A 23,337-nucleotide genomic window follows, 5' to 3' on the forward strand; every position below is an offset into this window, starting at 1 on the left:
ACTGTACACTATTCCTTTTAAATACATTAAAAGAATAAATACATAATTTTATGCATCAGTGTCCAATTCTAATTATGGCCCCTTTGTGTTTCTGCTGAACAATAAAAGCCTCTCCATGCCGCCAAGAAGAAAACGCCAAAAAAACTAGTCTAACAGCTGAAAATCTGCCCACTATCCTCATCACTGAAGACACAGCATCCGTCATCGTCTCCGTCCTCGTCCAGCTGGAGGCTGCCGAAGGAGAACTTGTTGCGGGGAATAGGGGACGACGTGCCGGTCTCCACCTTCTCATCGCCCCTGTTCGTCTCCGCCTCAGACTCACTAGACTCTGACCCACTGGTGGTGGAGCAGTCGTTCATTTGAAGCGCTCCCGTGTGAGAGACACCGGCGTGACCTAAGCGTTTCTGACGCTCGGCACCGGACCTGGACCTGCTCGGCGCCGAGAGCCCATTGGCCACCATGCGTCTTTCAAGAGCGGCCATGCGTTCGGCGCGAGACAGAACGGGACGCGGTTCGTGCCCCGCGGCGGACGCTGCGTGGTTTGGGTCTGCGTCAAAGTTGTGACGCATGTTGTGGAGCTTGAGTAAACGCTGAGAGCGCTGGGACCTGGTCGACTCAGAGTGAGGGGGAGCAGAGCTGTAGCCGTTCTGCTCGGCGTGACCGGGGGAAGCTGCTTGAGGGGAAATGTCTGCGGGAGGAGCGGCGACAACGCTCCTCGAAGCAGTCACGTCTCTACTATGAGCACTAATGTCCGCCACGGTGCCATGGACAGGACTTGGGTCAGGTCGTTTGAATGACTGCTCTGTAAACTCGTCAAACTCATGGTTCTCTCTGAGCGACTCTCTGTATTGCACCTGATAAGCTCTGTTTACGTTCCCAGAATCAAACCCCTGGTGGAGCACGGCCTGCTGCTCCCTACAGCCGTGATCCAACCTCACATTTTGGTCCCTTCCCATTGTATATTCACTACCTAACTCACTCCAGTCAGTGAAGCTGAAATAAGAGCTGGTGCCTGCAGCAGCAGCAGCAGCAGCAGCAGCAGCGTGATATGCTGGACCTGTACTCTGATGATGCTCCTGGTGGGTCTGCCGTGTTGTCGTCGTCTCCTCCGTCCTGGACGCGGGTCCCGTTCTGTCGTCATGGCCGTTGCTCTGGTGGGAGGGGCTCGCTCTCGTCGTTGAGGGGTCTTCTGCGCTCACCAACGCGGACTCTTTCCAATGATGCTCAAGAGACGAGTCGATTCTGTCCCTGGGAGCAGATCTCTGAGGAAGAGAATGAAAGCGTTTCAAGAGGACATGATTTTATGATTATAACTAAGACATATGGACGGCAGGCAAAGGTGTCGCTGTGAGTTGTGATTATGAGAAACCAAACAGAAGGAAACTTTTGACTCAAGTGTTCATGGGTGTCAGCTCCCATAAATCAACTCAAATCAAGTGATTAGAGGAGAGTGAGCACACAGTGATTGACTTAATCTCTGAACAGGTGCTTATACTTGTGCTTAATTTGTCCATTAAGACAAACTTCTGCACTCTCTTTGAGAAGCACAGACGCAAGATGTGACCCAGCCTTGGAATACCAGGGATAATCGAGTCCACGTAATACTTTTTTCTGCAATTCACTTTCATTTTTATAGAAAAAAACCCCCAAAAACAAAAACAGCATGTTCGTGACATGAAATTGAAATGACATAATCTGCAATAGCTAAGAGATTTGTATTTTGATGATTGATTCTTCTATTTTTTTGTCCTCTATGAGACTTAAACTGAATACCTTTGTTTTGTGAACAAGTCTTACAGACACCATTTAACATTTTCACCAACTAATTGAAAGAAAAAGTAACTAAAAAGTAAAATAATCATCACTTCCTGTGCCAAACTGTATTGTATTTCTACAATGTAGGCTTTAAAACACTGACAAAACATGATTGCAGTGTACTATAAAGGCTTTGTAACACTTTATAATAAGTACACACTATTAGCATTAGTTAAGCATTGATAAATATTGAATTCATCATTTATAACGCATGAATACTCATTAGTATGTAGTTTATAAACACAGTTATAAATGTTTTACTCATCCCAGCCAATCAGCATCCACCTCCAACAAACGAGCTTTGTGATTGGCTTACAAGGGACTGCTCTCTCACCTCTGTCTGTGTCCAGCAGTCACTCAATACATGCCAACACTTCAGCACATGAGTAAAACATTTAGAACTGTGTTTATAAACTACATACTAATGAGTATTCATGCGTTATAAATGATGAATTGAATATTTATCAATGCTTAACTAATGCTAATAGTGTGTACTTATTATAAAGTGTTAAATGGAAACACAGGATCATGACTGTAATGAGATCCACTGAGATGACACCGGCCTCATGAAGCTAATTGTCCACAGCAAACACAGCTAATTGGCTCAGACACTCACTTCTGTTGGCACTTCATGGTGACGCGGAGAAGGCTGCGGCGTCAGGCGGCTGTTTTGTTGGACCCGACTGTGTTTCCTTGGCAGACGGAAATAATTTAGGGTCAGCGTTATACACTGTGAGCATATGAGTTATACACGATGAAGTCTGCAGGCTTTACCTTTCGAACGGGATCTTTTTAAACTCAGACTCCTTCACGTAATCGATGACCTGCTTCTGTGTGCGACCGCTGCAGAAATACAGAAGATACAGAGATAACGATGAGTCCATCCGGCACAAGCAGAAACGTCTGTGAGAGCAGGAAAACTGGAAAAAACTCCCCATCTACCTGAATCTGAAGGAGGAACCTCGTGTGAAGAGCACCGGCTTGGGTTTAGGCTTGGGCTCCTCAAAGAGGCGGAAGAAGGCGTGGTATTCCACACAGATCTTCCAGAAGACTTTACAACAGTCCCTGTTACCCATCAGGAACTCCAGAGTGTCCTGATATGAACTCTAGTAGCAGCAGCAGAGGACAGTTAATACATTTATGTAATTACACTTATTGCATGATTTAATTATACACACACAGCACAAAGCAGCGACACGGCTTACATTTAAATCTGGCCTCAGCTTGATGAGGAAGCGTTTCCTCTTGAAGCTCAGTTTGCGAACTTTAGACCAGTTGAAGGCGTTAATCTTTGTGTGTCCCTGCAGCGACGGAAAAAGAAGTACTTTAGATACAAAACAAACAATTATTTTATACATGGAAGCAAACACAACACACGGAGAATCAACACATCAATACTGACCTGAAAGACGAGGACTCCGGTGTGAGCCACAGCTAAGCTTAAGATCGTGCCCTCGCGATCCTTTGCGGGGTGAAGGCGAATCCCGTACATCTCCAGCCTTCGAGCCACTTCTAATAACTGATAATCTGATTCTGATGGTGTTTGACCTCTGTAACACAAAACACAACAGCAATAAAGGTTAAAGATGAGACATGCAATGTCTCTTATTTCAACTACTGTCAACAACAGTCAACAACATCCCATGACAAGACCAAAAACTGACAATTTATTGATCCTACTAAGAGATATTGCCTGTGTTCCCAGGGACAGATGTAGCTTATTTTTGTATAGTGACGTTTTTATCGCACCTATAGTCAATTTGAGTTAGAGTGTCCACTCTACTTTATCCTCATATTGCATGTTTTTGGACTGTGGGAGGAAACCGGAGAGCCCAGAGAAAATCTAATAACATTGTTAACAAGATTGTTAATAACATTTTCCAAGCCCACAACAAAAAAGCTACAAGAGAAAAATACAACTGTAGATCTCGTTTTTACCCAGATGTGGATCCCTGTTGTGACAAATGTAAGAGAGAGGAGGCTTCACTTATCTACATGTTTTGGACATGTCGTAGTCTTGAGAAATACTGGAGGGAAGTTTTCCAAACCTTATCCCTAATTGTCAATTTGAACATAGAGCCCAACCCTCTGGTTGGTCTTTTCAGAAGCATGGGTGAGGTCAATGTGTGTGCCTGACCCCAGCGAAAAGGCGAGCTCTGTCTTTTGCCTCTTTTCCCTTTGTTATGTCTTGTTTAAACCTTGAAAAAATGTATTATTCGATCCGTAACTCCAAAGAAAAGCTTCAAAAAGTGTGGGGACCTTTTCTGGAATACTTTCATAATTTTAAAACTTGCTACGGGCTGGATACCTCACATTTTGCTTTTTTCTTTCTATATCAACAATACTAAGTGTAAACATTTGCCCGATGCCTGCTTTTGGCCCATCTGTGGGTTTATGATTTGTGTATATTTACTTTTCCATCTTGTTTTACTTTATGGTACTTGATAAGAGTAAAACCCGACTGCAAGCGGCTACCTGTATTACTCCAGGAATTAAGCACAATTGGTTTACTTTTTCTGTTTATTCGGTTGTGAATGTGTCTGGCTAGGTAACGATGTGTTCAGGGGTGGGGTTGGGACAAGATGTTGTTTTCTCTTGCTACGATGGATGTACAGGATAATTTCTCTTGTCCTATGTGCGTGCAATTTATAAGCTCCTGTCAACATTTTATACTTTATATTTTTGCAAAAACTCAATAAAAATATCTTTGAGAAAGAAAAAAAATACAACTGTAGCACATTAAATGAACTCCCTGCTTATCAGGGAGTAGGAAGGGGCTGCAAACACCAACTAACTTTCCTAATTCTTATCAGTGGACCAGTTTCCTGTGTGTGCCATTTAATAAGAGATTTGACTCAGCGAGGCATCTATAACCAGAGGAACTGCAGTTACAGTTATCAGCTAAGAGAGCCTTGGGGAGTAAGTCAAAGACATGCAGTCAAATCCAATCTCTGCTCCTCTCATGCAGCAGTAGGCGTCCACAGCGAGTCCCTCTCTGACACAGTTCAGACGCGAGTCAACGCTGACAAAAGCTTTGGCTCATATTCAGACTTTTTCGACTGATGTTTTTTTGACATTTCGAGGCAGAATGGTGGGAGGAGATTCTGGAAGGTTTCCAGTGATATAGACTCCCAGCAGCACACCGCTCCTACCTCGAGGCAAGAAGGTAGGAAAGTAAAGGATCAAAAGAGAAAGCGCAGGATAAAAAGAGACAATAAAAAGAGTTCAATAACCATTCTCACTTAGGTCCAATCCACACAGAAACAGAAGGAAATAATCTTTTTCTTTGTCGTTTTGAAAATGTTTTCCGTAAACACAGCAGCGTTTAGCCTTTCTGGACCGGCTTCAAATTAGCTCTCTGCATGTTCTTCTTGTATATCTTCATTCGTTGATGCATTTGTTTGTTGATTTATATGGATATGAATGTGTACAGATGGCTATATAACTGTATATATAAACTGTGTAGATACATAAATGAAAGAAAATTGAGAACCATACAAGGGAGGAGGGTGGGATGGGAAAAGCGTGTGTAATATTTTTGCTTTTTTTGTTTGTTTTATTCTCTTTCCTCTTGTTTTCTCCTACAATGTTCAGAATCAAAAGTCATCATCCTTGTACAGTGTGTCTGTAAGGTTAGATCTGTGTATGTTCCTTATGTAAAATATGACTTTCGACTTGTTATACACCATCAACATTTTGTAAGAGCTTTTGTTAATAGAAATATATCTTAAAAAAACAACAACAAAAAAAACACAGCATCGTTTCAGGATGTAAGCGCCCAAAACCACTTTGAACGGTGTAGTACATATGCCAGGCCTCTATGTGGCACAGTCACAGAAACAGAGACAGGATGAACCACGGCAAGATGACTTAAGACAGAAAATAACAGTTAACATGCAGTGCATGGACCAAATGATCTCCAAACACAAGAGGAGGAAATAGTTTTGATATTTTCCCGCTCTGGCAACAAAGTAAAACTCAAGTGGATTCACGTAGACTTGTTTTTGTATGAATAGCCACTTAAACTTCACTTAAAACACCAGAGAATACATTCTGAAAATCTGGGTTTTTAACCTACTAAAACCAGCTGATGTACAGTACGCCTGTATGATCATGTCATTAGCCATTCAGCTTTATTGTTATTAAGTCAGCCTTTTGTAGTAGAAGTAGTCAAACTTGTATCTTCCTCTGGGAAGAAGCTGTTACACAACTTACGAAGAAGGCATCGCTGAGCTCATCTACGGTTAAGAGCTGCCACAGCGTTCTCTCCACAATGAGCCAATTTATTCAACAGCTGCTTTCCTGAATGTGTCACCTGGACAATAAAACTTCCCCCACGCCAAGTTTGAAAGAAACTTTTCCTGTTCACGGGTGAACGGAATCGTTTGTGTGGAGTGACTTTAAGAGCAGCATTAGATGGATGGAAAGAAAGCCTTATTCTAATGTTAATACAACGTGCAGCCCACAGTTCGAGAAACTCACATATTCTTCGAATGAAACTCCATGATCTTGTCAATCAGGGGCATTTGATCTGGAATGTAGCTGTTGTTGAGGAGGTGCGACCGGCAATGACTCTCCTCGAAGTCCCCAATCTCAGCTGAAATGTAAGAGAAGAAAGGAAAAGGTTGATATTTTTTGTGAAATTACCTACAGGTTATGAAGTAAAAAGGAAAAAAACACCATTGAATCTCCTCTATAGCAGCTTCAGTGCTGCTTGGCACAGAAATAAACACTCGTAAAAACATGGAGTAGCTGTGGTAGGTTGTGTCAGTGTACTTATGCATACTTGTACTATGTTTCACTGGCCTTTGATCACTGCAGTGTAACGTACTGTGAAAATGTCAGGTTGTGAAAATGCTTGGTATTTCCTGACACGGCAGTGTGATACGTGTGGCTGGTCTGAATCAGTTCTGCACAATTGTGTTCAGGAAACTGAAAGCTGAAAGGTATCCATAGAAACACACAGATAACGGATTTGCAGTGGCATACAGTGTGTGTGCTGTATACTGTACTGTATAACCACAAAAGCACAACATGCTTTCACAGACATCAGTTATCCAATCTGCTGTTAGCCTCAGGCTCTGGAACTAAATGTTCCAGAGATGCAAATGACTTACACTGGATAATATAGGAGACCATCAGGGCGGCGCTGCTGTCGTTGTAGGTCAGACGTCCACAGGAAATGTCCTGTTTGATCTGGAGGGCGAACAGGTACCTGGACACAGACACACACGGGTTTTAGAAGATACAACAAGGGAGGTGTGGTGGTGGTGGGTGCACATGAACAAAATAAACAGATGGATCAAGAGCTGAATTCAAAGAGATGAGAGAGTACTGTTAACGGCGTGTTTCCATGACGACTGATGGGAAAAAGACGCACGTGACTCCCGATTCTTAAAGGCTTCTTCAATGTAAGAATGTGGCCAAATGCGGTTACTACACTCAAATTCAAAATACCGATGTCTTTTAGGTTCGTTTTCTCCGCCATTGTAGCTCAGCCGTAACTGGCAACCCGTGGTTGCTCGGCAGCTGAGACTCTACTGACTGCAATGATTGGTAGACGGCGGTAGGTGGCGCCACATGCCAAAACACGATTTCAAAACATAAAACATGATTTGCGGTCCACAATGCGAATATATTGGCTGAACTGTTGTTGTTGGTGAGTTCAGTTTGTTATATGAACATTTTTCCTGAGTCTCTGTGACATATTAGGAGGATTTTATGGCCAGTTGCTTTAGATTTATTACATAATGCACCTTTAAAATGAGTCTCTAAAGCAGGGGTGTCAAACTCATTTTCACTGAGGGCCACATCAGCACAATGGTTACCCTCAAAGGGCCAGATGTAAATGGATCTAAATATTACCAAATATAAAGTAAAATAAAGGCAACTACTCCGTAAAATATTGTTAAATAACTTTCTGTATCTATTACTTATTCAATTTCACTCGTCGCATGATGCATATACAATGATACACTGCGATCTATCGGTGGGATGCCGTCACTTTGCGGGTAACACAATCGCCATGCATTGGGGGAAATGTAGTTTATGGTCAATGCACGCCTTAAAGCAGCATAGACCTATTTTAACACAGATTTTTAAGACCAATTAATCACTTGCGGGCCACATCTGGCCCCCGGCCCTTGAGTTTGACACATGTGCTCTAAAGTAACGCTAAACTTCAAAAACAGAGGCACACATACGCAGTACACAGGTACGCTAGCTATTTGTAGCGCTGCTCTTTTCGTTTAATAAACAGACCGCTCCAGTTCAACTGTAGGTGCGCTAACGGCGCTAAAGGAGCTAACGCAGCTAACGGAGCTAGCTGGTAAACGGTGCCTGGTCTCCTGTGCCGCTGCACGTAAACATGACGTCACGCACCTCTTTTTCCCCAGACACTCGACTTTGACTTTAAGCCAAACAGCGTTGGCAATGTGCACATTTTAGATTTAGCAAGCAATAAGTCGAGTGGAGTCATTTATCGAAGATTTACCGACCGTCTTGTGTTACAGTGCTGCTTCTCTTGGACGGAGTCCAGAGAATGACCCAGCCCCACAATTCAAAACCTAAAATATATTCCATTTACAATGACATAAACCGTAGAAGCCTCATAAATCCTCACACTGAAGCACTGGAATATCCCCCCGCGGAACAATAAAGAGTGCTGCTGCTATATTTTCATTTTCAAAATTATCATCATTAGAGATAGAACTGTATAGAATCAAATCAAAACTTGTTTCAACAGGGCGATTATTTCACCAATCTGTGACTGAGCTTCACACAAAGCAAACAGAAACCAGGAAATCATAGGTGTCACGCTCACCTCCCGAGTGCTAAATCACAAAACATGGCAACCGTGACACCAGAATTTCAAAGCTGAGCTGGGAATAAATCTTCGGAGAGCCAGAGAATACTTTACAATTCCACTTCTACAATTGCTTCCACTCAAGAAGACATTTAATACTCACATATCCCACATAAATGCACATTTCCATGCCAAATGGAGGAAAAACAGAATGTAGAAATCGAGTGCGTTTCACCTAGTCAACTCTTCCAGCAGCTGGGCATGGTCTGGAGGGAAGAACTTCACAGCAAACCTCAGGATCGTGTGCTTTGGTCCTAATGTTGGAATAACACAAAAGATTTTAGTGGGAAACTTCCTTGAAAACGATTCCTTGAAAGAAGACATCGCTGTATTTTGACACACTTACGTCTGAGCTGCTTGATAATGGGTTTGATATGGTCTAACCAAACCTGTGGGAAAGAGAAGCAATACATTAGCCACGATTAGCCTGAATTTAAGCAAAAAAAGAATACATATTCATCTCCATCCTCCATACTCACCATCATCTTTTGATGGTTCTGGAACTCCAGGCCAAAGTAATCGCCCTCGATGAGGTTCATGTGGGAGCACACCAGGTCGAACAGCACCTTGCCTGAGGCTTTTTGCTGTGAACAAGAGGAACAAGGCAAATCGTTGTGGTTAAAACAACAGAAGCCACACAATTGTTTATGTCACACAAACAAACAACTTTAAACATTATATTAACTTCAAAATCTGCAGATACAGTATCAGAATGAGATTCTCACAAAACGGTCTCAAATTAGAAAGAAACCAGCACCAGCCGTCTCGAGAGAACGAGAGAATCATCATATCATTCACGTAAAGGTCAAGTAAAATGTCAAGGATTTTCCACAGAAACTCTTCTGTTGCTGAGGCCCTGAGGAGTCACGGCTCTGTCACACACAGAACTCCATCAGGAGCTCACAGCAGAAGAGCTTCTGTCCAGCTGCTTCCCCTCGTGACTGGTTTGCACCAGTGCAGAGCAGAACACAGCCACACAACGGGAGTGTTTAGAGAAGCAGTTTCCTCTGAACTGGGTAATAAACCAGAGCTGTGTTCGAGTGTGTTTCAAGGAGGCACTTTCTCCTCTAGGTTTAACGCCAAAGGTCAGTCGCTTTGATAAAACCCTGCTCAAATCAGTCCCCTCTAGAGCTGAAACAATTACTCGACTAATCGCTTTGAAGCTTTTTTTCATGATTAAAACAACATTTCGGATTGTTTTAGCTTCTTTAATGTGAATATGTTCTCTGTTTCTTTGCTCCACATAACAAAGAAATCATTAAAACTGAATAATTTCGGTTCGTTGACAAAACAAGACATTCGCAAATGGGGGTGGGGTGAAAAAAATCGATTCACATAGGAATCGCGATTCTAATCATCCACGATTCAGAATAAACTTCATAAAAATATATTTTTTTTTTTTTGAAAAACCACACAAAACACCAGTTTGTGTTATTTGTGTACAGTTTATTTCTTCTGGGAGAAAAAGGCAGCTAGCCTCAGCTTTTATTTATGCAAGTTATTTTTTTTGGTACAGTAAGTTTTTATTTGTTTTGAATTTATAAATGTTAACTTTTGTCTTAGGTTTGCCTTTGTGTGATCACATTATCACATTATCTTATACAAACTGTATTGTTTTGATGCCATAATTTGCCTTAACACACTATGCATAGTATACATTTTTGAATCGAGAATCGTTTGAATCGAGAATCGGTTGAATTGAGAATCGATTTTGAATCGAATCGTGACCCTCAGAAACAGAATCGAATCTTGAACCACCCAAAGATTCACATCCCTATTCGAGAACATTGTCATTTTCCATGTTATGAACCAAACCACTAATTTGGAAAATAATCTAGAGATTAATAGATTAAGAAAATAATCGTTAGTTGCAGCTCTACTCGCTTCATACATCTGAACTGTGTTCTGAAGCCAAATGCTGGAAGAATAAAAAAAATAATCTCTGGCAGAGCTTAGTGAGAAGGTTTTCACTTCCACAACCAAATACTATAATCTTTGAAAAACAAGCCTCCTCGCTCTCAGTGCCTCCCCCCTCCCCGTGTCTCTCTCCAGGCTGTTTCACGCTGTGCAGAGGGCACGCCAACACTGAGGACCAGCTGTTTCCATATGGTGATGGAGCTGATGAAGGAGGCCACAAAGAGGAGGAGGAGAAGTCACCAGCCAAAAACACAACAACTCTTGAAGAATACACACATGTGGCAGTATAAAGCTGTGAACGAACTCTTACAGTAGGTCTATTTTTTCTGGACAAAATGTGCCGTTTGGGGACGCTTTGGGGAAAACAAAGCTGAACGCTGTGAAGGCTGAAGATTGTTTCGGTCTCACTGGAGTACATTTGTACGCAGCCTTTATAAATCTGCTGTCAGTGTAAAATGACCAGGAGCCAAGCAGAGATGGGTAACCCACGGGCTGATGAAAAGCAGGCAGGGTTTGATTAAACGCAGCCGTCGCAGGCTGCAAGTCGCGGAGCTGGCATTTGACGCCAATGTGGACGACGTGAAGCACACGTAGTGACGGAGAGTGAGGATCATGTGATGTGTCGACAGAACACAAGTTCAATTGTGAATGAGAAATGATGAGTTACTTAGTTAAAAACCTGAGCGTATCACATATTATACGTTCACGCGAGCGCACTTTGCATTACCACAATTACGGTTTGTGCTATCCAAAAAATTCCAGCAGTTTCTCATGTGGTTATTATGGTAATTTCACTCACACTGTTGGAGGAAGCCAGCGTCTTTGTCACCAGAGAGGAAAAAGTGGGTAAAACACCTGTAAATATTTTTCAATTATTTGGCCTGTTTTTTAGACTTGAGAATGGCAAAACATGTTTTATATTGTTCAAATTACAAATTTAACAGGCAAAATCTGGTGTTGTAATGAAAATCTGGTGATGTAAAACTTGTGTTTTTGTTTTTCTTCATTTTAAATTGTTAATACACTATTTTAGCATAGAGTAAACTGACTATAACTGCCAGATATTGCAAGATTTTCTGGAAAATATGGGCAAAAATGTCTTACAGGACATTTTATGGTTAAAATAAGCAAACAAAACATTTTGAGTTTTAGGTCCTAAAGGGTTAAAGGGTTAAAGGTGCCATATGTAAGAATGTGGCCAAACGCGGTTACTACACTCAAATTCAAAATACCGAGGTCTTTTAGATTTAGTTTTCTCCGCCATTGTAGCTCAAGACGTAACTGGCAACCCATGGTTGCTCGGCAGTTGATTCTCTTTGTTCAGAACGAACAAAGAGAATCGTGCCGGAGTTGATGATGACATTTGATCCAAGTCATCAGCCATTGTTAGGAAGAGATTTTAAGACTGAATTTTGCCTTCCCCACCCTCTTTTTCCTTGTGAAGCCAGGCCTTGCGGCTCCTGTTATAGCTTATATAACGGTGTAGTCATATCTCACAGTGAGGGGGGGGGGGGGTTTCAGCGGTGACATTCAACGACATCACAGGAATCAGATCGAGGCCTGAGATGAAAGAGACTGTGTGATTTAAAGGGAATAGAAAAATGGGAGAAGTGGGGAAAGGTCATTTCAGGAATCAAACTATCTGTAGTCCTCATATGACAGTGGAAAGGATTGGCACAAAGTTGTTTTAGTGACTTTCACTACACAATGTAATGATGCTCTCTGTGATTTTGGACCTGATAAAAGCATCAGGTTGATATATTATTTATTCCTGCTATATACGTATATATTATACTCCACACTGGGAATATAATATAGTATGAGCTACAACCAAGCTATTCCATCCATCCATCCATCCATCGTCTACAGCTTTATCCTCCACCAGAGGGTCGCGCCAATCTCATCTGACATAGGGCCATAGACGGGGTCACACTCCATCACAGCCTGGGCCACATATAGAGACAAATAACTATTCACTCACACTGTCACACCTACAGTCAATTTAGAGTGACCAATTTACCTAAATCTCCATATTTTTGGACTGTGGGAGGAAGCCGGAGAACCAGGAGAAAACGCACGCACACACGGGGATAACATGTAAACTCTGCAAAAGATCTTGTTCCAACTGGGGCTCGGACCCAGGTCTTCTTGGTGCAAAGGCAAGAGCGCTAACCGATACTATCCCAGTATTTTAGAGCCAAAGAAGAAGAATATTAAAAAAGCCAATTGCTCAGTTTTAGTTTGAAAAAGATGAAAAATCCCCAGGCAGTGTTTTATTATAGATGTGCAAAAACGGTGATGTTTTAAAATCATAATGTGGTTACGTGTAACCCTGAATTAACGTCCTGACTGGTTCTCATAAGCCACGACTGGTCAAATAAAAGAAATCTGTGCATTTACTTTTCATCATTCTTGTTTCCTGTGATCAAAAGGCCACAGAGGAGATAATCAGCTTCCTCTTTAACCCTGCACACACATGCCCAATGCGTTTGATTGTGATTTACATTAAAACGTAGTGTTACAGATGTAGGCTAAGTTCTCCTTGTAGCAGACACTGAAAATATAGAGTGTAGGCAGCACCGTCTTTCTCACACTGCACACCCTGGCTTCAGTCACAATAAAGCAAATGGAATAGCTGCTTCAAGTACCTCAGCACATTTGGCATTGGCCTTGGGTGTGTAACTGTGTGTGTGTGTGTGTGTGTGTGTGTGTGTGTGTGTGTGTGTGTGTGTGTGTGTGTGTGTGTGTGTGTGTGTGTGTGTGTGTGTGTGTGTGTGTGTGTGAGAACAGGTATATACTGTGCACTGTAAGAGAAGGATAGGACAGAGAGGTCAGTGGCAGCTGCGGCTCATTGAGATTCAGGTCATGTGCTGCAGAGGTTTCCGAGAGTGACTCGACTACAGTGGGAAGCTGACAAAGAGAGAACAGAGGAGGGAGCGGGCGGACGGACGCACTGATAATCCTGTCAAATTACCTGCTTACCAGCACAAATGTGTGACCATGCATAATTAGGACAAATTTAACGCCGACGTATCTTAAATGCAAACATGTAACGGCCTTATAAAACGTAGAACGTACACCGACAACGACGCTTTCCCAGGAAATTCATAAATAGAGAAATTGTTTCACAGGCCTCAACATTCCCTTCTATTCTTCTTCTTCTTCCCGAGCTGCACACACACACAAATTAAAGAAAAAGTGACGATTAGGTCGCCACAGCTGTCAGAATCATTCTGTCAAGGCAGGCCAGCCTCCAGGCTCTGAGAGGACAACCATGAAAATAATGTCCCCTGGCTTCAAAAGAGGGTTGACAGAGAGATGGAGGAAGCTACCGTCAATAGCCTCCTCCTCCTCCTTCTCTAGGAAAAAAAAAATATTCCCTCACTTTGCAGGCCTGGCCTCCTAAGGGCCCTGTCTGGTCTGCAAGAAACATATTGATTTTGCATAGAGAATAATTAAGTGCCCTGTTGTGACTGTTGTGCAGCTGAATACCTAACAGTGTGCATTAATACAGGAACCTCCCACTGCTCGTCAGAGCTCCATAAATCAGAGGACAGATTTAATAGGTGTGGGTTTGCATCATTAGACCAGATAGATAAAGAAGCAGCGACAAAGACCGGAGCAACATGCTTTGCGAGATACGCATGTGAAGTCATAGGATTATACGAAACACACGGTGCACTGGCACCTCGAAATCCTGCCTAACGTAACAGGAGCATCATTAAAATACCCACAGGGCAAATGGAAGAGTGTTTAAAGCAGCTGGAATTACCACAAAAAAAAAATGTGGCCTCCTTCTTCTTCATCTGCCTGAATCTCTTACAGAGCGCTTCTAATTCTGCTCCCATGCTGGTTATTCTGCACCAGCACTCCATCACAGAGCTGAGGATTACAGTCGCTCAGGGGGAGGATATGTCACTTCACGTTTAGGCAGAAACTCCAGGTTTTGTCTAGCGAGATAAAGGCAGACTCACAAAGTGAATAATACATTTAAATGTACTGCTGTTGCCACATTAACATAAGAAACACTCAAGAAAAAGGCATTTGTTTCCCGTAATCCAATGTTTGTGGGGTATTTTAGATTTATTTATTTTCACATAAAAAGAAATTAAAAGATATGTTTGGAGGAGAAAACCCTCTTAGGACTTGAAAATGTTCCTTCAAATATCATCTGAAAGGTATCTTATTTACTGAAAGCAAAAATGAACCTCCAAAAAATGGTGCTTCCATATTTTCTTATGATGATCTTACGTTTTTCCTGGGTATTTTGTTTTTGCTGACTGAATGAATAACAACGGGGTGTGAGAAAATTAGACATTTCAACACAGCTAATATTCTGCTACTTAACGGTGCCACATGTAAGAATGTGGCCGAAAACAGTTACTACATTCAAATTCAAAATACCGAGGTCTTTTAGGTTTCGTTTTTGACGTAACTGGCAACCCATGGTTGCTCTGCAGCTGAGACTCTACTGACTGCAATGATTGGTAGACGGCGGTAGGTGGTGCCAACATGATTTCAAAACATAAACATGATTTGCGGTCTGCAAAAGATGTTTTTTGAGGCAAATATTTTGGCTGTACTGTTGTTGTTGGTGAGATTAATATGTTATATGAACATTATTCCTGAGTCCCTGTGACATATTAGGAGGATTTTATGGCCAGTTGCTTTAGATTTATTACATAATGCACCTTTAAGACAATAAATGATAATGAAAATAATTAGGTGCAACTTTAGTATTTATTAGTATGGATTAAAAGACGTTTTGTCCTAATTGTGCATCCACTATCTTCCACTATCTAACAAATTAATACTGTAGAGCGCTGTATCTGTGAAAGTGATGGGAATCAATAGGTTAATGAAGAGATTAAAAAAGTGTAAGTGAAAGAGACAACTCTCACAAGGTCAGGCCAAGCGAGAGACGAGCGCTTTTTCCACACATAATCTGAATGCACAATTGTGTTCAAGGATGTAATTCCGTATACGATTTGGATTGATTCGGCCGTCAGTCAACATGCTCCAGACATGACCTTCGCCAGAGTAAAACAGATTATCAGATTAAGCTACACAGTTTAAGATAACATCAGATATATCAATGTATTAGGCTGAGGTTTTATTACACCGAGAAAGTACTGAAACATTCACAATTGTGCCAGAATATTTAAAAAAACAAAAAAAAAAAAGTGAAATTTAGTTGTTCAGACAATGGCACTGCATAACAAGCTGGGGAAAAAAAACTGCAACCCTGAAAAATCCACATCCATCCGTCACATTCCACCAAGCTCAAACTAAGCGGGGCTTCCTTCCAGTTTCATGCACCTACTCCCAGTAAACCGAGCCAGTACAAATAAGGAGGATCATCTATATCTTCAGTGAGAACACTGCCCTCAGATGTGAATTTTAGATGAGTTGTGGGACAGACCAGCTATTTCAATATTTAATTTTTTATTAATAGTCGCCGCTGGGGCAGAAAAATAAAATCAAACATCTTTAATTAGTGGGCACTGGCTCAGCCAAACCAAGAGCAAGCCAGTGATACTTCACTGTCCCTGAAACCTACTCAAAATCATGAAATACAAAGCAGGCTGAGTCTGGACACACTTTTGTGCAAGAATTAAGATCCAAAATATGCTAATTAAGCATAAATTATGCCACCCCGCCTGTATAAACAGCAGGCTGCTAATATTGGTGTAGACACAGCGATCTCCATAATTACACTGTGAAGTCTGCTAATGTGCGTTAAGTGTTGAAAAGATCGAGAGCGACGCAACAATATGGGACATTCTGTTTCATTAAATCACGGTGAATACAGCTGCAACTAACAGTTACCGTCATGATCGATTTGCGCTGATTGTTTTCGCAATTGATCGAGCTCTTGCTTGGTCCACAGAGTGTTGAAATATGTTCATCACTCAAACTTCAAAATGATGTTCTCAAATGTCTTATTTCGTCCACAAAACAAACTTAATTAGCATAGCATTAATTAGCATAGCATAGCATTAAGAAGCTAAAGAAATCCAGAAATCAAAAAACACTCAAATGAATGAATTATCACAATAGTTGACGATTATTTTAGTAACAATTAAAGCCATGTTTCCACTGAGTGGAACGTTTCATATTTTTTTGTATGTGTCCATTCGGAAAAGTACCAGAAATAACAGTCCTCAACCCTCGGGGCACCACAGTAATGGTACGGTACAGTAGGGGTGGAGCAAGACCGCCTCCACTCACGACAATGAGCTGATTGGGCGACAGAAACGCGTCACTCTCTTGCGACCTGTGTTTCTTAAACACCCCGCAGTCTATTGTCATATGAAGCTTGACGTCTTGAGGAGACAAACAGCCACAGATGCTGGATGTCCTCCATTGTGCCTGTGGTGGTCATTGTCGTTGTTTTGTTGTCACCGCAGCAGTACAATGCCACGCCACAAAACGCAAGCCTAAACCCCAAGGGCTTTACCGTTCCAAACCATACCATGCTGTACCAAACCGAACTGTACCATGATGAAATCACGGCTTAATAATCAATTAAAGAGTCTGTAAAGTAAATTTTGCATTTCTCATCTTCATACATTCTATATGTTAGAGAACAGTGGCTGAGAACATGTTAAAACAAGGCACTCAGAGATGGCAGACTTCACGCCATTCACGTAACAAGCCTCTGGCGGCCTCTGTTGGTCATATTGGCAAGTGCAAGTGCGGAAGCACAACCAAACAGACAGACACACAGAGTCACTAAAAACAATAAATATAATACAAAAAATGTTAAAGTAAAGACTTAAAACTGCAAATAGCTTCTCTACAGTAGTCTTATGAAAAAATGTAGGTGTGTCTAAAAATATGGCTTCATGACACACAGGAGCCACAGCTAACTGTGGTCTCCTGTTCACTAGTACTTTTGTTTTACCAGCTCGCTGAGATGTCTTTGTCCCACAACTGTGTCTTCTTACCTGGATGCGAAGACACACAGAAAAAGCTCTGACACTTAATCTAAAATTCCTAAAGATGAGGAAATGAAGTCGAGAAGAAGAACAGAAAGAGGAGCAGACTCCTGCTGTGAGGCTGCAGCAAGAGAGCGAGGAGAGAGAGAGAGAGAGAGAGGAGGACCGCTGCTAAACTACCTCTGTTTATGTGCAACGTGTCGTTAAACTGCCACCAAAATGGTGAAAATGTCACTTCTCTACGTGATATCGGAGCGTTTGCATTAATATTCTGTACAAACACTGACCGACCGCGACATCTGCGGACTCCCACGTGAGCCAGGATAGTGTGTGAGAGTGTTTCAGAGCAGAGAATGTAGCCGGATTTAATTATTTAAAACCTATTTTTTAAACACTTAGTGATGTCTTTTAATCATTCACATTTGGTAAGGTAGTTACTAACACATTATCCTGTGGGGATGACAAAGTCAGAAGTGATAGAAGGGACTTTGAGCAGCATTGCAGGCAGCCTTAATGTGCATCCTGGCCTTTTTTTTACTGTGATCAGCCTAAAGCAAACCTGTGTAATAATCCCACCTGTGCAATCAGCTCACTGATATGCCACATCTGTCAGGGTGCATGGATTATCTTGGCAAAGACGTTACAGTGCACATTAAACATTCAACACATTTGCGAACACGACTTGACGATAGTGAATATTTGTGAATAACGGTCCTGCATACACTCGTCATTACGACGTTTAATCTGATGCACAGTGTACAACAATCACCGCAGATTTGGTGGTTTTTGCACGATGTTTCAGAGATGCTTTCCAAGGCTGGAGCCGACAGCGTGTACTGTCCTGCCGCATGTTCCCTTCTAATCTCCACCAGTGATAAATAATGACAGCTGCACATGCGGCTCTACTCCTGAGGCCAATCAATTGGCCTCTTTGAGATTAGACTTAAACTACTTAACCCTCTGTGCAGCAAATCCAGAGCCCCTCTGCCCGATGATGTAGTCGAGTCACTGTATTGATAATAGCTGTTGTGATCTGACAGTGAACAGTTCACAGGTCAGGCCAAGCAATTGTTTAATCTGTAATAAAACTATTGAGTCACTAACTGCAGGGAAGTCAAGAAGAACAGCAGATTTAATCCATTTATTTTGTTTTATATATTTCCAGTTCCAGGTTTTTAATTATTACTTGGGCGGACCATTTTTATTTCCCCTCCTGGAATATCGCCAACTTTAAAAAAGCATGCAGATGTAGCAGCCGGAGCCTCAGATCTGATCAGTTGTGCTTCCTGTGGATGAGGATTAAGGTCAACTGCCGAGAAAGCACTTGGTTTGAAATAGCAACCGTGGAGCTGCTGCTGTTAAAAATATACATTAAGATGCCTGCTGAATTTAAAGTATGTGGTCATTAGGGCTTCAAAATAGTCTCTATATGCACCTCCTAACATGCACCACGGAATGGACAGCGCCTTATACATGAACGTTCAAAAGTTCAAAACGACTAATCTAGCTGCAAACGTCTGGTTTTTAATGGAATATGTACATAGTTGTATAGAGGCCCATTCCAGCAACCATCTCTCCAGTGTTCTAATGGTACATTGTGTTTGCTAATCGCGTTAGAAGGCTATTGAACGGTAGTGTAAAGGCCACATTATACTTCTCCGACTGCGTAATGTGCTATCAAACTGAGTAACCACGGAGACCCCTCAAGCCTTCATAGTTCTCCGTCGTGGTGCCGGATACGCACTGTAATTTTCTGCCCGATCAGTAGGGGTCGCTACGCAAGGTTGTTGTGCTTCTTGCTACTCAAAGTAGCAATGGCGTCCGAGAGAGAAAGACTGTTGTTGTTGTTGCAGCTGAATAACATTGAAACAGTGGCCGTTTCTCACCTGAAATAAATATTTTCTGTGTCCCGGAACGCAGTTTTAAGATCATTTGAGGCGAGAAATTGGCCATTTATAGAGTCTAAACATGTGGTTTGTGTATTAAGATGTGACGTATTTATAGTTTGGCAAGGACGTTGTCGGCGGTGATCAGCTCCGCCTCTGTGGACACTCCGTGCCCACAGTGACGGGCACAGCGCAGCGTTATCTTGGCCTGTCCTGAGGACCAATCGCAGCCCTTGCAACCTCCGTTGTCCCTTGACGGAGTGACGGACAAAAATATTTTGTGCAGCTACAGACGACGGAGAGGGATCTCCGTAACCGACGTAGTATAAATTGGGCATAAGTCTTTCACACCTGGGGTTAAACCGATAAAATATATCCTTCCGTTTTGAAATGGGTCCATATTTTGTTGATCTGACGCTTGTGTTAGCTGAAGTTATCAAATCACAGTGCCTACAACAACTCAGTATCTTGACGAGAGCATGAATTTCAGTGTAAACTGTCATTGCAATCTATGCATCTCACTGAAATCAACTAACATGAATGATATTTTGATGTTAGAGAAAGAGTCGTTAGCGTTCAACATTGGGAACAATAAACGTCTGTGCAAAAAGTGGAACCAAACAGATTAATGTTGACCTGCTTTTGTCACCGGATAGAAATTGGTAATTCACCCATCTAATAAGGTTCCACAGACTAAATGATGCTACACTGCACAAGTGTACACAAGAATTTCTTGATGGAATGCTGTGGTGCATTTTGTGGTCGGATATTTGCTTTGATAAAAACACACATCTGTGATTCAGGAAATGTCTGAACGGGCACTAACCTGAATGGTTCAGATTCAGCACTGCACTGCACTGCTCATGTTAAGCACAGGAGCACAGTTTAAACCTTCAGCTCTCTGCGTGAACCACTTTGTGGCAGGAGCATTAGCGCTCGTTCTCCACAGCGTGACGTATGTGGACGCTGTCCTGAGGTGAAATTGCACATTTTAGGGCACTGGTGGAGAAAACTCACACACACACACACACACACACACACACAGACACACACCACAGGCTGTACAGCTCTACATCTGCAGGCCAGTGGGTCCAGCAGTTGTTGTAGACCTCTGTGACTACAGAATACCAATTCCTCCCCACTGAAAGCGAGAGCAAGACCAGTAACCATGGCAACATACAGAAAATTGTCAATGATGTGAATGATGAAAACATTTCAATGAATCATTTAGAAATGCAAGAAAGCATGCACTTAAGGTTTTTTTTCTTCTTTTTTCTTAAAAAGAAGAGGGACATTTTAATAGACATGCTCTAGTTTTTGAACCTTACATTTATCGACATTTATGTTATACTTTTGCAGTTACAATGACCATATGCAAAGTGTTGGAAGCCAAAATATAAAGGATGCAAATGTCTCCTGCTTCTCCAGCACATCCCAAACCATTACTACTATATTGACTCAAAGGTTGAGGCAGCAAGAGCACTGGTCCCACACATTAGTCATGTTGTTGTGTCAGGTTTCTGAGAGTGAAACAAAAACAACCCACTCTGACTAATTTAACAACCCAAACAAATTACTAACTAACTAATGAGAAGTGTCTGGGAGTGTTTCTGTGAGTGTTTCTACCAGTTAAAATATTTAGAGAGCACCTGCTTTCAAAAATGCAGTCCTGGGGTTTTGTTTCACCAAGTGAGGTAAGACAGCCAATGACCAAGACATTTAAGTCTCACAAGTCTGGCAGACAATAACAATTTCAGTTAACCAAACACTCTAGAGGAGATTCATTTAAACGGAAGATATCAAAAATGTACAAAGAGTCCCATATTTTTCCAAGTTAACCTAGTTCCCTGGTGTCCTAATGAACATGTCTGTGACATGCTTTGGTCAAAATACAGTAAGGATGAAGCACCACAGCAGTTCAATCACCCTGCCAAAACAACCCTGTTCAGAACACTCGGTTTAGTAATATCTACTTAAAAAAAAGAAAGAAAAAAAAGTAAAATGTAACTTAAGGGACAGGAAATGACATCAGCCACAGAGGCTACTGGGAGCTAACAGCAGTTAGCATTTGGAAAAGTGATCATTTGCAGGCTCTAGCAGGCACATTGCCGTCATATAACATGTATCCACTGGACAGATAAATCCTCTGAGGCTGGAAGTTTGTGTAGAACTCTGTGCTGCACTGTGGAGCCAAGAATGGAAATATTGGCGACTCGTAAGGCCTCCAGAGTCTCAAATAATTATAAGTATTAAAATGATTCAAAAGTTCAATATGGGACCTTTAACTGTTGAAATGCTCCTGGTCTATGTTCTTCTCTTTCCTCTCGTTGTAAATGTGATGCTTTTTTTGTAATCTGCTGAACTTCTTTGTGGCTCTTCCTGAGGTTTCTCCCCCTTCACTCGATGTGAGAGTCTAAGGATATAGAGTCGATAACTTGCTGTACAGACTGTAAAAGCCCCTCAAGCTCAAACTGTGTTTGTGATGTTGGGCGACATCAATAAAATTGACTTGTCTTGACTGACCAATCAAAACATTATGTGCCTCGGAGAAAAAAAGTGCATCAATGAAATCAAAATGTTACTTTGTTACTGCACTGTTGCTAATAATAGTCTAATTCAATTATGCCACTTGCACCACAGTCATTCCATTGTAATTCCACACAGTTAATACATTTGCCTAAATGCTTCCGTGCTGCCTCTCTGTTTAAAGGTCAACTAAGCTTGAGTGAGGGAGTGAGCACTAAGACAACATCTCACTATACTGACTAAATGAAATAAAGCCAGTGAGCTTCAATGCAAACACAAGAACCGTATGTAACACAAGATTAGCCATCCAATCCCTTATTCCACTACTGCAGAGGTGGTGTAAAAGTGAGCAGATGTCTGCAGAATATCTAATGTTAAACACCAAAGAGACTCAACCACATGACATTAAATCAACCATGCAGTAATACAGAACAGTATTCCCCAACATTTACTGTTATTACCACACGGTGACAAATACACAGAGGCAGTTACTTGCCACTGGTGCGATACTGGATATGTGGAGCAGACGTCCCGTGGGGCAAATATATTTAGGGGCATTCCCACACTGACAGAGCTTTTCTTATTCCTTTACAACTGGACTGGCATTTACCACAAAGACAGACATAGGTGAGAAGCCTCGTCTAAAGCTCGAAGACGCTTTAACAGAGGAAAAAACAAAGGACACAGAGTGACACACACTTAGAAATTTCCTTATTTTTGAAGGAAAAGCACTTTTTTTTCCAATGAATATAACATTAAATGAATCATAAATACACTCTATACATTGTTAACGTTGTCAACGACTATTCTAGCTGCAAACGTCTGGTTTTTAATGGAATATGTACTTAGGTGTATAGAGGCCCATTTCCAGCAACCATCTCTCCAGTGTTCTAATGGTACATTGTGTTTGCTAATCGCGTTAGAAGGCTATTGGATGATTAGAAAACCCTTGAAAACCCTTGTGCAATGATGTTAGCACAGCTGAAAACAGTTTTGCTGCTTCTTTGACGAAAAGGGCAAAATTATTATTTTGAATATAAATCATTATTTGTAATCTTGTCAATGTCTTGACTATATTTTCTATTCATTTTGCAACTCTTTCGATGAATACAATTGTGTGTTTTAATGGAAAACACACAAAATTGTATAAGTGAGCTCACACTTTTTCAACGGTAGTGTATGTCGCTTCCACGGGGTTGAGGGTGCACTCGTGTCCTTGCCGATACTTTAACAGCAGACACGTGTGCAGCTGGTGCCACACACACACACACACACACACACACTACACACACACACACACGCTCATCATGACTCTACCTCCCACTCGTCTCCTCTATCGGCCCAAGAGACCCCAAATTCAATTACTGCTGCGGTTACAGTGGGAGGT

The 23,337-nt window shown here is 41.7% G+C and overlaps 1 protein-coding gene across 3 annotated transcripts in view; it reads right to left on the minus strand.

Annotated features, from left to right (window-relative positions):
- Positions 1–23,337, minus strand: part of LOC310943444 (FERM, ARHGEF and pleckstrin domain-containing protein 1) — a 54,074-nt gene that overhangs the window by 16,230 nt on the left and 14,507 nt on the right. For all 3 annotated transcript variants that reach the window (XM_083909010.1, XM_083909008.1, XM_083909009.1), the window contains 11 exons: positions 9,160–9,264; positions 9,027–9,069; positions 8,856–8,934; positions 6,933–7,030; positions 6,298–6,412; positions 3,218–3,365; positions 3,021–3,116; positions 2,758–2,921; positions 2,590–2,658; positions 2,432–2,507; positions 1,058–1,262 (listed from right to left, as the gene is read on the minus strand). In XM_083909010.1, the coding sequence (XP_083765136.1) occupies positions 1,058–1,262; positions 2,432–2,507; positions 2,590–2,658; positions 2,758–2,921; positions 3,021–3,116; positions 3,218–3,365; positions 6,298–6,412; positions 6,933–7,030; positions 8,856–8,934; positions 9,027–9,069; positions 9,160–9,264 (1,198 nt within the window). The remainder of the gene's footprint in view (positions 1–1,057; positions 1,263–2,431; positions 2,508–2,589; positions 2,659–2,757; positions 2,922–3,020; positions 3,117–3,217; positions 3,366–6,297; positions 6,413–6,932; positions 7,031–8,855; positions 8,935–9,026; positions 9,070–9,159; positions 9,265–23,337) is intronic.

The sequence above is a fragment of the Microchirus variegatus genome (genome assembly GCF_963457635.1).
Source record: "Microchirus variegatus genome assembly, chromosome: 22".
NCBI lineage: Eukaryota > Metazoa > Chordata > Actinopteri > Pleuronectiformes > Soleidae > Microchirus > Microchirus variegatus.